At 32.8% G+C, this 13,368-nt stretch overlaps 1 protein-coding gene across 1 annotated transcript; it reads right to left on the bottom strand.

Moving 5' to 3' along the window:
* Nucleotides 1-10,693: 10,693 nt before the first annotated feature.
* LOC124091208 (olfactory receptor 52E2) lies at nt 10,694-11,647 on the bottom strand. Its single transcript, XM_046442174.1, has one exon. It carries the CDS (start codon nt 11,645-11,647, stop codon nt 10,694-10,696), a length of 954 nt encoding a protein of 317 aa, XP_046298130.1.
* Between the last annotated feature and the right edge of the window lie 1,721 nt (nt 11,648-13,368).

Here is a 13,368-nt window from a genome sequence, read left to right as displayed (position 1 = left end):
CACTCATATTTCTTTTCTAAGGATTTTGAACTTTCTTGGGAGACTCATGCTCTTGCCTTAATGACTGTCTCCTTTTCCTTCCTTTATTGCTGCCAATTTTCAGTACAAGTTGGTGTGTTCCTGGCTGTAGACAAATGGATCCAGAGACTTGTAGAAACTTCATTGTATCTCAAGTTCGAAGACTGATGGGCTATCCCAAAAGGAATATCTTGGGAGAGAGTTGTGTGGCCTTTGCCTGTATGACTTGGAAATGAACTTATCATACTGGGCCTCTTGTGCTCTACGATTTGAGATATGTGGCACTGGAAATGTGACCTGTCAACCCCTTTTGTTCTTCCTTCTTTCCTTTTCTGTTTTCTTCCATTCACACATTCATACATTTGATTATTGATTTAATTTGCATTCACTTTGTGTTCTATTATATACCTTGAATCATTTTTAACTGCTGGGGATAAATCAAGACACCAAATTAACACAAATGTCTGACTCTGTGGACCTTGTACTTTGTTACTTTGTTGTGTTTTTGTAAAGCCATGTCCTGGGTTGAAAACAATCATTGCCAAATCTGTAAGTTCAAGTGGAATCATCTGCCAAATACATAAGATATAGTGCATGGAAAGCCAAAGCAAATATGTTATTTCAAGACTATATCTCACACATAGCAACAATAACATCACTGATTGACCCTCTGCCTTGAGCTCCTGGTAGAAGCATAAGTGAGTTCTAATAATCTAGCTAACTATAGTTTTTCTCTTTATGTGATATATGCTTGTCTTTTAAATCTGGAAATAAGATTCTGGATGGCAGCAGCATAAGAGAGGTGGACACCAAAGAAGAACAGAAAGATGTACAAGAAAACTATATTCTTGTTTTATTCAAAGTAGGGTCGTTTTAATGGAAAATTAAAAAAAATAAAATTAGAAAATTTTAAAACTATATATAGAAGAGATAAAAAATATGCAATTTGAAAACATCAATGGGATGTTTCACTTCATGCAGTTTTGTTTTTACAACCCATAGTTGACACTAAAATACTCTATCCCCAAATCCAAAGACTTTCATCTGGGAACCATGATATATCACTAGTTCCTCCACAGACTTGAATGTAAAAGCTGCAATTTTAGCTTTGAAGAGCCCCTTTCAAATGAGCTTGAGTGAGGATTTTTTAAGCAGTTCATTAATAAAATTGCCAATAACAAGCTGTAAAGTTTGTGTCAACAAACTTGTCAACATTATTCTACATGTTTTTGAAATTTTAATATTGAGACTATTTTAAAAAGAAGCTAAAGTAAAAATATTACAATTTTTTTCCTGCAAACAATAATGAACTTACATTGCACCCATCTCAGATAATGCTTAATTAAATATATACAACATTAAAGTAAAAATCACCATTAAATCTGCACCACCCCAGCTTCCCTCTCATTTGTCCAGAGGTGAATTCTAGAATGTGCTTGTCTGATAATGGAGTACAAATTTTTAGTTTTACAACTACACATAGTATTTATGTTAAACTATTCATTGACTTACATAGATTAAAATAATTTGTGTTTTATTTTGTAATATTGATTTTGATTATGTAGTCATATATTAATACATATTTATATAATTTTTAATTAGAATATATGCTCCATATCCATGAATCCTCTTTTATATTTTATAGTAACATTCAGGATTTATTTTTTGAAGTACAATTCTTAGGTAATAGAATTATTACCAATCAGAATAGATTTCTTCTCTGTTAATCTTTGTTTTTCATTCAGTATTTTTAAAACTTCACATTTTTGAATGATTTTATTTTTCTTAATTTCATGCTGTCAATTATTTCATTTAGTTCTATATTTTCAAAAACTTCCTTCCCACTGATGTTTTCAAATTGCATATTTGAAATTGCATCTCTTCTATAGTTAGTATTAAAATTTTCTAATTTTCCATTAAAACAACCCTACTTTGAATAAAACAAAAATATAGTTTTCTTTTACATTTTTCTTTTCTCCTTTGGTGTCCACCTCTCTTATGTTGCTGCCATCTAGAATCTTATTTCCAGATTAAAAAAATTAAATTAAATGACCATGTTAACTTGATGAGACATGTTTTAGTAATTTATTTCTATAATTGTCTTTGCATTTTCTTGCTCTGGGTTTCATTAGTCTCTATGGGGAACACTAAGTATCTCCCACTTCAGCTCTGCTGACAGTCATTGCCCTCCTTGCTTTGACAATATTTAGTTTATCTTTATGTCTAAGTATTTCCTCATTTGTCCTAATATTTGAAAATTAGAAATAAAGTTAGAATTTTGGAACAAAGTTCTATTCTATTAGCTTTGTATATTTGCTGTTCTGCTTTGTTTCCTCTAGCAATGAGCACTATTGACAAAAATCATAATGCTACTTTTTTTTAAACTTTTTAAACTTTTTTCTGTTCTTTAGATAGAATGTCTATTTTTAATATTCTGAACTTTTCATATTTGAATGCAGATTTATATTTTTAAAATTATATTCACTATTCAGTATGTCCTTAGGTAATGAAATTCTATATCTCCATTAATTATAAGAGCTTTTCAAAAAATTTTAAATAATTTCTTACCAAATTTCTTTTCATATTCTTACATCATTATTAAAAATAAAACTTAAACTCTATCTTTCAAGAATTTTACACTATTATTATTATTATTATTATTATTATTATTATTATACTAGGGATTAAACCTAGTGGCGCTCAATCACAGAGCCACATTCCAGCCCTCTTATTTTTATTTTTTATTTGCAGTCCTCATGCCTCAGCCTCCAAGTTGCTGAGTTACCTTACCTGAATTTTACCTTTCTTTCATCACTTTATCTAGTTTACTTTTGTTTTTTCTGAAAAATCCTCCTCTTCTTAAAACTAATGATTTTTATTTTCAGTATTTTATATTCTACTCCTCAGATCTTTGATATTATCATTTTCAAACACTGGCATTTTCTATCTCCACTCCTTTGCATAATAATAGATGTCTGTTCAGGGTTGTAAATTTCTGTCTGTCTCCCTCTATGTCCCTCTCTCCTTTTCTTGTATACTCACATGTCTCTTTAAGGCTGCTAACTACATGTATTTAACAGTTTCTTGCTGATTATATCACACATTTCCTTACTAATCTGTTAACTGTTTTTTTGATGTTGTGAATTATCTTTGAATGTTTGGTGAATATTTTCCATGAACTTTACTTTGTCTTTATGATTCTTAGCTGGACTCTTCAAAATTTTGACTGGACAGTTTTTGCATGTTGAGTTTGTAGTGTGAATATCCTGAAATAGATACTGGAATGCAGGAAGCTTACTTGGAGTGATGGTGAGCAGGATAACAACCCCTAAAGGTGTGTGAGTTCTTATCTCCAGAATTCACCAACATATTAAGTTTCATGGCAAAGAGGAATAAGGTCACAGATAAAATTGAGTTTGCAAATCAGCTGACTTTAAGATAGGGAGAGTATTGGATATGGAAAGTGACAAACTAGTGTGGCCTTGGGAGAGGGAATGAGGGAGAAGGCAATACATTGATCCTTTCCCAGTACGCTCTTTCCCAGTGACAAGACAGGCCCCCAGAGAGGAGATATCCATCAAGTCTGGAATGGCAGTCTCTGGGAAGAGGCCAAAGCATTGAACTTTCCTCAAACAAATCCTTTTCCAGATACTCACTGCTGACACCAGACCCTTTCATCTTGTCCAGTAAAACATTGCAATTCTTGAGTCCCAAAACTGACATGCTTATTAATAGTCTCCTCTCAGTGTAACCTATATAAGCATAAACTCCCCCTTTGACCAGGGCCTCATTTTCTATCAAGAAAGTGGGTCTATCAGAGGCATGATTCCATTTGCTGAATAAAACCTGTGCTGATCCGTGGAGTTTATGTCTGGCTTGGTCCTGGTCCTTTTGTGCTAACAGAGAGTATCCTGGATCATTAGGGGGATCCAAAGTAATCACAGGAGCCTTGAAAATGGACAATGAAAGCAGCATGATCTGATGCAAAGGAGATGTGATGATAGGGCAGGTGCATATGGGAAGGACTCCACTCTCCACTTTGAAAGTGGAGAAAAGGGGCCATGAGTCAAGGAAGGCAGCAGCCTAGAGAAGTCAGACACAGCAACAGAGCTGATTGTCCCATAGAGCCTCCAGAAAGGCACACAGAAGTGACAATGCCTTGGTTCAGCACAGTGAGAATCACACCAATTTTCTAAATTTGTCTTGCACTAAGGCAGGAAATTTCTAGCACACCTTTGTACTAATGCATCTGTCATCCTTGATGAGCTCCCCTGGGAGAGGGATTTGATTTGGACCAAGGAATCTCATTGGACAAGAGAAGAACCAAGAGACTCAACTGAGTTTTCAGTTGTGTTCCCAGTAAGTGGGGAAATGAGCACTCCAGGGCTTCCTCCACCAACCTCAACTGTGCAACCTTGCAGAATTCTTTTGGAATCTTCCCCTCATTGCTTCTTGCCTCTGGTTTAAAAATCTTGAGCCCTAGAGAAACTTTCATGTCCCTCCCTGTATTTTAAATGTAACTTTCCCCTGAATCTGTAGGTATGCACCAGAGTGCTCGTCCTTGTCTTGTAATAATTACTTCTATTGATTTTGAAGCCAGAATATGTAACGAACTCAAAAAACTTTACACCAAAAAAATCAAATAGCCCAATTAATAAATGGGCAAATGAACTAAACCATGACTTCTCAAAAGAAGGAATATTACTGGCCAGCAAATGTAGAAAAAAATGTTCAACATCATTAGCCGTCAGGGAAATGCAAATCAAAACTACACTGAGATTTGACCTCACACCAGAATGGAAGTCTTTAGGTTAGGTACAGGGAAGTTAAAGGAGGGAAGGGGAGGGGATGTGGGAATAAATAAAGATAGTAGAATGAAACAGACATTATTACTTTATGTATATGTGTGACTACATGACCAATATGATTCTCCAACATGTACATTCAGAAAAATGAGAAATTATATCCCTTCTATGTATGATATATCAAAGTGCATAAATGCATTCTTCTGTCTTTATAACTAATTTAAATAAATAAAAAATTAATTAATTAAAAAAGATCAAACATACAACTCACAAAGCAGAAAATGAAAAATAGTAAAGCAGCATATGAAAAACACCAAATTTTATCATTTTGTTAGTTTTTAAACATCCCTTTGGATATTATTTTTCAATTTGAATATTCAATTAAAGGCCAATATTGGATACATCTTCATAGTAGTAATACAGACTTTTGAATTTTTAATTAGGTTTATCTTAATTTTATATGAGAAATGTATTACATTTATAGCTAACATATGCATAGAAATCATCTTTTCTATGTTTGCTTTAATGGAAACTGTGAAAATTGTGTAGTTTTTAAAAAGACTGGCTTGGAATTCTTCCCCTAAAAATCTTTACATTATATACATAAATTCAAGTATAATGTATCATGTGTAAGTGTTGCTATATTGCAACTTTGGAAAATACATTATAGAAAAGCAAGGATGGTGGAATGTGATGGTCATTATTATACAAAGTACATGTATGAAGACTTGAATTGGGTGTCGATATATCTTATATACAAACAGAGATATGAAAAAATGTGGTATATATGTGTATTAAAATTGTAATGCAAATAAAAAGAAGAACAAAAAAATTTTAAAGTATTCAGTATTAAAAAAAAGAAGAAATATTGTAACTTAGGAAATTGAGGAGTATGAATTAACCTAGAGGAGTCAAGTAATTTGGGACTTTAATGTGGCTTAGGAAGAATGTCTAGTTTATATATATTGGGTAAAATAAAATTCTTTGTGAAAGGATGTAAAGATATGATTGAAGAAATACATTTAATGATGAAAAAGTCTGAAAGGATAATAAAAATAAGAAAATAAAGAGAACCAGCTGTATCATGGTAAACAATTGTAACTTTATGTCATAAATAGTTGCATCACATCCAGGGAAGCAATTTAACCTATCTAGGTTTTAATTTTTTCATTTCATATAATAATTGTAACAGTAACAATTCAAGCAGTCCAGTTTTTCAAATACAATGATTGCAAAACGCATTCCATCATGCATACCTCTTGATTAACAACTATAATATTTTTATTCATTTATCATAAATTTTGTGAATACTAAGGCATCTCTGTGAAGCATCCTTTTCTGGCAATTTTAGTATTTGTTGCAGAAATATAATTATTAGAGGAAGATACACACACACATACACAAGGATTATCTATTATATTTCAGTCTAATGTTCTGTGTGCTTTTTATATTCAAAATCAAATCAGAATTATTCCAAAGAATTTAAAAGGTAATATTTTAAAATATAAATAAACACCTAGGATCTCCAATTTCAGTATAGATTATCAGATTTTTGTTTTGTTTCGTTTTATTTTTATAAAACAAGAATCAGAACAACAAGTCAATAAAATCTTCTCTACCCTAAAGCAATGACTTGGCTATATGGCTTGTGAGACAATTTGAAACCCATTTATTACTCTACTATCTTCAAAATGAACTACTGCCACAGGACACACTCTAAGGTTATTCCAGCCTATTCCCTAAATGACTCTTACCTTCCTGTGTTTTCTTTACAATTACAATTTTTTCTCTTTTCCTTCCTTCCTTCCTTCCTTCCTTCCTTCCTTCCTTCCTTCTTTCCTTCCTTCCTTCCTTCCTCCCTCCCTCTTTCATTCTTTCATTTTTTTAAATTATTGAACCCAGTTGTGCTTACCCACTGAGCCACATTCCCAGCCCTTTTTTTTTTAAAAAAAGTATTTTATTTAGATACAGGTTCTCACTGAATTGCTTTAGGACTTCTTTAGGAGACTAACTTTGAACTCTCAACCGTGCCTCAGCCTCCTGAGCTGCTGGGATTATAGGCATATGTCACTGTGCCTGGTTACAGTTATGGTTCTTATGAACCTTTTAAATAGTATTTATCTGTAAAATCGTCTGAGTATGACAAGTCTACCAGTTCTTATTTACATTATATCTGAATATCTTAAGTATGTTCTCTTCTCCTTTCAAGGGTTCACCCTCTCATTTAAATCTCCATGCTAATTTTAACAGTTAGACTATGTTATTCCTACCTTCAAATATATTTTCAAGAATATGGCAACTCTGTGAAAGATGAGAAAAAAAATCCAGTAAATTATCTGATGATATTAAATCATGATACTATTACAATGTGATTAATAAAATAAAAGGCATCAAATCATGTTGCTAATAGGAAACCATGAAGCATCAGGCTAGGAAATACTTCATAAGCTACATCTATAAGAAGACTAAGCATAGATAATTGTGGTGCTGATTTTATAAAAGAAGTACAATTTAATAGTGGTAAGTTAGAAAATTAGAATTAATTTTTACACTAAGAAAAGCTAGAAAATCAAATAAATTATCTTAAGTCAGGAATTAAATTGAAAAATTACAGTCAATTTACAAGAAACTTGTCTAGAATATAGGGGCTTTTTCCTTTGGGGAAATCTAACAGTTATGAAAAAGAAGCCAAAAAAATGAAAGGCTATGTAAAGAGTTGGAGATATCTATTGGGTGATGAAGATTAACAATGAATATTATAATCTGTCCATGAGGGAGATTCTGGGAAGAATCTGTGTGTGGCATCTGAACCCTAAAGGGAAAACAGTAACTGGGGTGAAGAAGAAAAAGTCCAGGCCCTAAGTGACTGGCATGATTCAGGAGTACCACATCCTCTAGTCTTTGGAAAAGCTAAAAAATTCTGAAGGAATCAAACATCCTTCTAGACTTAATATCACATGTATAGTTTTAATATAGAGCATCTAGAACTATCTAAGAAAACAATTGGCCAAATAAAACAAAACATAACAATGATAATAATCTTTTCTTACATTTTATTTTTTTAAATTAATTATACATGACAATAGAATGCATTTATGCACTTTGATATATCATACATAGATGGGATATAATTTCTCATTTTTCTGAGTGTACATGTTGCAGAGTCATATTGGTCATGTAGTAACACATGTAATCTCAATAATAAATCAAGAAGACAACCAATAGGCAATATGATTATTCCCACAGGCCACAGGTCCTAGAGATAACAGCAAACAAAAACAGAGTTTTAAATTATGTATCCAAATGCATAAAATAAGACACTGATATTGTTGGAAGACAGTTGAATGGTATAAGAAAATAGATGTTATAACTTAAAATAAAGATATCTTAAAATAAAATGAGATGGACTTAAGGGTGAAAAATCAGTAAAATAAAATCTCTAAAATAGTGAGGAAAAAAGGATGAAAATTTTAAGATATTGATTAATGTAACAGGAGAGATAATAAAAAGATCTACTCATGAAATTGGAGATTAAAGGAAAGAACATGTAAAATATTGCGTGAACTAATGGCAAAGAATTTTGCAAAACTAAAGAAATAAGTAAAAGATTAAAAAAGCAATTAAAACATAAGTAAAATACAAATAAACTCATCACCAGGGGAAAATCATAAATTCCATCAAGGGGAATAGACATATTACCTTTAAAAGTATAACAATGAATTTTATAACTGATATTTCAGCCAAAACCTGGGAAGCAGAATGCAATACAAAAACACTTTTAAAAGACTGAAAGAAAATGAAAAAGTTAACTTAGAATTATATATCCTCAAACAATCCTAAAATGAAGATGAAGTTATTTTAGGAAAATAAACACCAAGGACATTTTTTTCCAACAAATTATATTAAATGAGCAGTTAAGTTTATTCTTCAGAAATGCATAAATTTGCTACAGATGGAATTTTGATGATTCAGGGAGGAATGAATGAAAAAGTAAATATTTGGGAAAATTAAAATGACTGTTGACTGTGTAACACCAACCAGATGTGTATAAAATTTAAAATGTATAAGGAAAAGTGGATAACACCCACAATAGTATATAAATCAAAAGGTAGGTAAATACACTAAAATTCTTCTAAGATCCTTATTAACATAAAGAAGTAAGACTGTTAATTTATGTTAGATTTGACAGTTTGCATAGACACCTTTAAGGTAATGGCTAAGTTATTGTAAACATGTATAAAATTAAAGTAAATAAGACATGCAATAATAATAGCAATATAATCCAAAAGCAGAGAATTATTGTTGTAAAGGAGCCACAGCTCAGGCTGAAAAAACATGCGGTGCCTATAAGATAGTTGACTGAAGAGGATAAAAAAATAATAATGATTGTGTTAAATGTGCATGACTTTAGTGGCAAACTTATACTAAAATTACTGAATTACTATGAATAGAAATGTTATGCTTCCTGAAAGGGAAGACAAATGTAAATTCTAATGATATAAAGAGATTGATATTTTTAAATTGAGTTTGTTGAATAATTTAGAACTATAAATTTCAGAGTCAGGAAAAATAACAAAGTCACCATTTTCTCCCAAGCATCTTGCAAATTATGGAAACAAAGATTCAGAAAATAAATATAATTGTATTGAGAGAAGAATCTCCAGGAAATATGAATTACTCTAGTCACAATAGATAAAATCTGCTGCACAAATATCAGCTAGATAAATTTAAAAAATAGAGAAAATTAGATAACCTTCTAAAATAAAAATACAAGAAAATCAAAGTGGGAGAACAGAATCCAACAACAGATAATTAGAAGAAATGGTATAAAAATCATGTGGAAATGCAATGAATTTAAATATTGAGTATATTTCAATATAATAAAAATATTGAAAGAACCAATGTAGCCAAGCATTAGAACACAATTTTTATGATAAAGCATTTCTCTGCCTTAGTTTTTATGATAAAGCATTTCTCTACAATTTCTTTGTATTAGGTGCTATTCCTTTTCTTTTCTATTTTTATTTTTTTATTGATTTTATTTTTTAAATACATGACAGCAGAATGCATTACAATTCTTATTACACATAGAGAGCACAATTTTTCCTATATTTGTATATAAAGTGTGTTCATACCAATTCATGTCTTCATACATGTACTGTGGGGTTTTTTTGCATTACAATTCTTATTACACATATATACCACAAATTTTCATATCTCTGTTTGTATATAAAGTAGGTTGACACTCAATTCCTGTATTCATACATGTACTTTAGATAATGATATCCATCAAATTCCACCATCCTTGCTAATACCCTGCCCCCTCCTTTTCTGTCTCACTCCTCTTCTCTATCTAGAATTCACTTATTCCTCCCATGCTTCCCCTCCCTACCCCACTATGAGTCAGCCTCCTTATATCAGAGAAAACATTCGGCATCTGTTTTGGGGGGATTAGGTAACTTCACTTAGCATTATCTTCTCCAATGCCATCCATTTACCTGTAAATATCATGATTTTATTCTCTGTTATTGCTGAGTAATATTCCATTGTGTATATATGCCACATATTTTTATCCATTCATCCACTGATGGGCATCTAGTTTGGCTCCACAGTTCAACTATTGTGAATTGTGCTGCTATAAACATTGATGTGGCTGTGTCCCTGTAGTATGCTGTTTTGAAGTCCTTTGGGTAGAGTCTGAGGAGAGGAATAGCTGGATCAAATGGTGGTTCCATTCTCAGGTTTCCAAGGACTCTCCATACTGCTTTCCATATTGGCTGCACCAATTTGCAGTCCAACCAGCAATGTGTGAGTATACCTTTTCCCCATATCCTCCCAATACTTATTGTTGTTTGTCTTCATAATAGCTGCTATTCCTTTTCTGTTCCTCGTTTCTGCAGTACCATTTTCTTCACACAATCATATATTTGCTTGGTTCTGACCCCATAGATGACAGGGTTGAGCATTGGTGGCACTACAACATACAGATTGGCCAGGAGTATATGGATATAACGGGGGACATTTCGACCAAAGCGATGTGTCATGAAGGAAAAGAGGGCAGGTGTATAAAAGGCCAGGATGACACAAACATGAGAACCACACGTGCTGAGGGACTTGAGTCGGGCTTCCTGTGAAGGGAGACGGAAAACAACACGGAGAATCTGGATGTAAGAAAGGGCAATCGCAATGATGTCAAACACTAGATTACATATGGCACATAAACCATAGATGATATTGATCTTGATGCTGGCACAAGACAGGCGAGCAAGACCCATGTGCTCACAGTAGGTGTGGGGGATGACGTGGTTCCCACAGAAGGGCAGTCGTAGTATGAGAAATACAAATGGAATGACAAATATAATTGCCCTCACTAACACACCAAGACCAATTACAAACACAACCTTGTTGGTGAGGACAGTGCTATATCGGAGAGGGTTGCAGATGGCCACATAGCGGTCATATGCCATTGCTAGGAGGACTGCTGACTCCATAAGTGTGAATTTGTGAATGAAAAACATCTGGATGAGGCAGTCTTCAAAGATGATCTCTCTGAGATTAATCCAGAAGATCCCAAGCATCTTAGGGATGGTCGCTGTGGAGAGCCCCAAGTCAATGGTAGCCAACATGGCCAGGAAGTAGAACATGGGCAGATGAAGACTGCTCTCAGACTTGATCACCAAGAGAATGGTGAAGTTCCCTACGAGGGCAATCAAGTATACACCACAGAAGGGAAAGCCGATCCAGATGTGAAGTGCCTCTAGTCCTGGGATCCCCAGCAACAAGAAGGTAGAGGGGTGAGACTGACTATTATCGGGAAGGTACATCCTGTTTAGGAATGCATGAGTCCATGTTTTTTAGTTTGGTATTTACATCAAAACTGCAAGTCACCAGTTTTCTGCAGCCTTTGAGACCTAAAGATAATATAAGGAATATTATACCTTTCAATACAGGTTCTTCTGCAAATCTGACAATTTGAAATACACTTTCTACAGAGAACTTCAGATAAGTGACATCCAAGGATAAGTCCCTAAAGATAATTATAAATTAAATTAAAATGAAATGTTCTGCATGTGACTTTAAACTTTGCTAGCCTTCTCCTCTTTGATACATTATCAATATCACCAATATTATGAAATAATTTTAGCTCTCTATTCATTAACTACTTTTTCTTATCAGCAGTATCATCAATACCAGAACCCTCCTGAATTTTTATCAACTTATGTGTCTGCTAGCCTTTGAATACAGTACTGGAAATTAATCCCAGTTGATTGAATGATAATATGCAAGGTGAAATAGAAAATTGGTAATATATACTCAATAAACACATAAATTTGCCAAAATATATGGCAAAATATTAAAAATTACTCTAAAGGATTAAAATTTGTTCATTCATTGATTTTCATTCATATAATTACAAAATGAGATAGAGAATAATAGTGAAACCAATTGTTGCAGTATTGCCCACTATTTATAAAACTTTTTTTTTTAACTTGGGAAAAATCATCTCTAGTCCTTACAACAAACATGAATAATATCAATTTTCCATAATTATTTGAACAATCTAAGAATTTAGGAATTTAAGAGGCTTTTAGAAGTTTAAAATTATCTTATGGAAATTAAATTATGGAGGAAAGTGGTGAATGGAAATGGAAAGAAAAAGGAAAGAAATAAAAGGACAATGTGGACCTTATCTGTACTATATATACACACAAATAACCCTCCCCATGCAGTATGCAAATACACAATTGTGTTTAAAGCTCAGAGACTCTACCTGATTAACATAAATTTGTATCTATAGATCATTGCTCAGACAATAATGGATATTGATGAAATGTTGAAGTAAACACTAGAGAAAGAAGCAAAAGGAACATGGAAAATTGGATTCATGATAATTCATTCATTTCAAAAGTTATCTAAATCCCTTTTATCTGTCTTAATGTCCCTTGCTTATAACATTTTATAGGAGATTACTAACAAAGTATCTCACCCATATGTACAATTATCTTATAGCAAAAAACTTTCTTCTGACCATTTGAATATTCCAGAGAGCAATACTAATTATGACCACCTTCTTGGTGAAAAAAATGTTAGGGTATTATCTAGGTATTGGTATAAAGGAAACAAACCCAAAAAAACCTGTGATAGAGAGTTTATAGAGGGAGTAGTGCTCTTCGGGTGATAAGCATGTGAAGAAAAGCAAATCCAGGAGTAGGAGGCACTGGGCAGGTGGTGCTCTGTAGCAGGACAAGGAGGAGGAAAAATATTTTCATCAGTGATGGGATTGTGTTTTTTTTTTTTAAATATATGACAGTTGATGAATGTAGGAGTAAAAATACAATTCACTCATGGAGACAATATTTTCTGTGGATTCCATGAGTGGAAAATGGCAAAACATCAATAAAAATTCCCTTTTTCCAGTTGTATATATATGCAGTAATTTCTCAGTAAATAGAAACTTTACTTTTAGTAACAGATGCAGAGCTGATTATTAATGAATTAAAGTAAGTTACTTAACTGGCATTTCCAAGGGGGAGGAAAGAAATGG

Source organism: Marmota monax, unplaced genomic scaffold (genome assembly GCF_021218885.2).
Source record: "Marmota monax isolate L192 unplaced genomic scaffold, Marmota_monax_Labrador192_F-V1.1 WCK01_AAM20220418_F8-fsc00068, whole genome shotgun sequence".
Classification (NCBI taxonomy): Eukaryota; Metazoa; Chordata; class Mammalia; order Rodentia; family Sciuridae; genus Marmota; species Marmota monax.
Note: the sequence above shows the minus strand (reverse complement) of the source record. Positions and strands in the feature narration are given on the sequence as shown.

What these genes read in the sequence shown, in the direction of transcription:
- LOC124091208 (XM_046442174.1), bottom strand. Translation starts at nt 11,647, where the DNA reads ATGTACCTTCCCGATAATAGTCAGTCTCACCCCTCTACCTTCTTGTTG.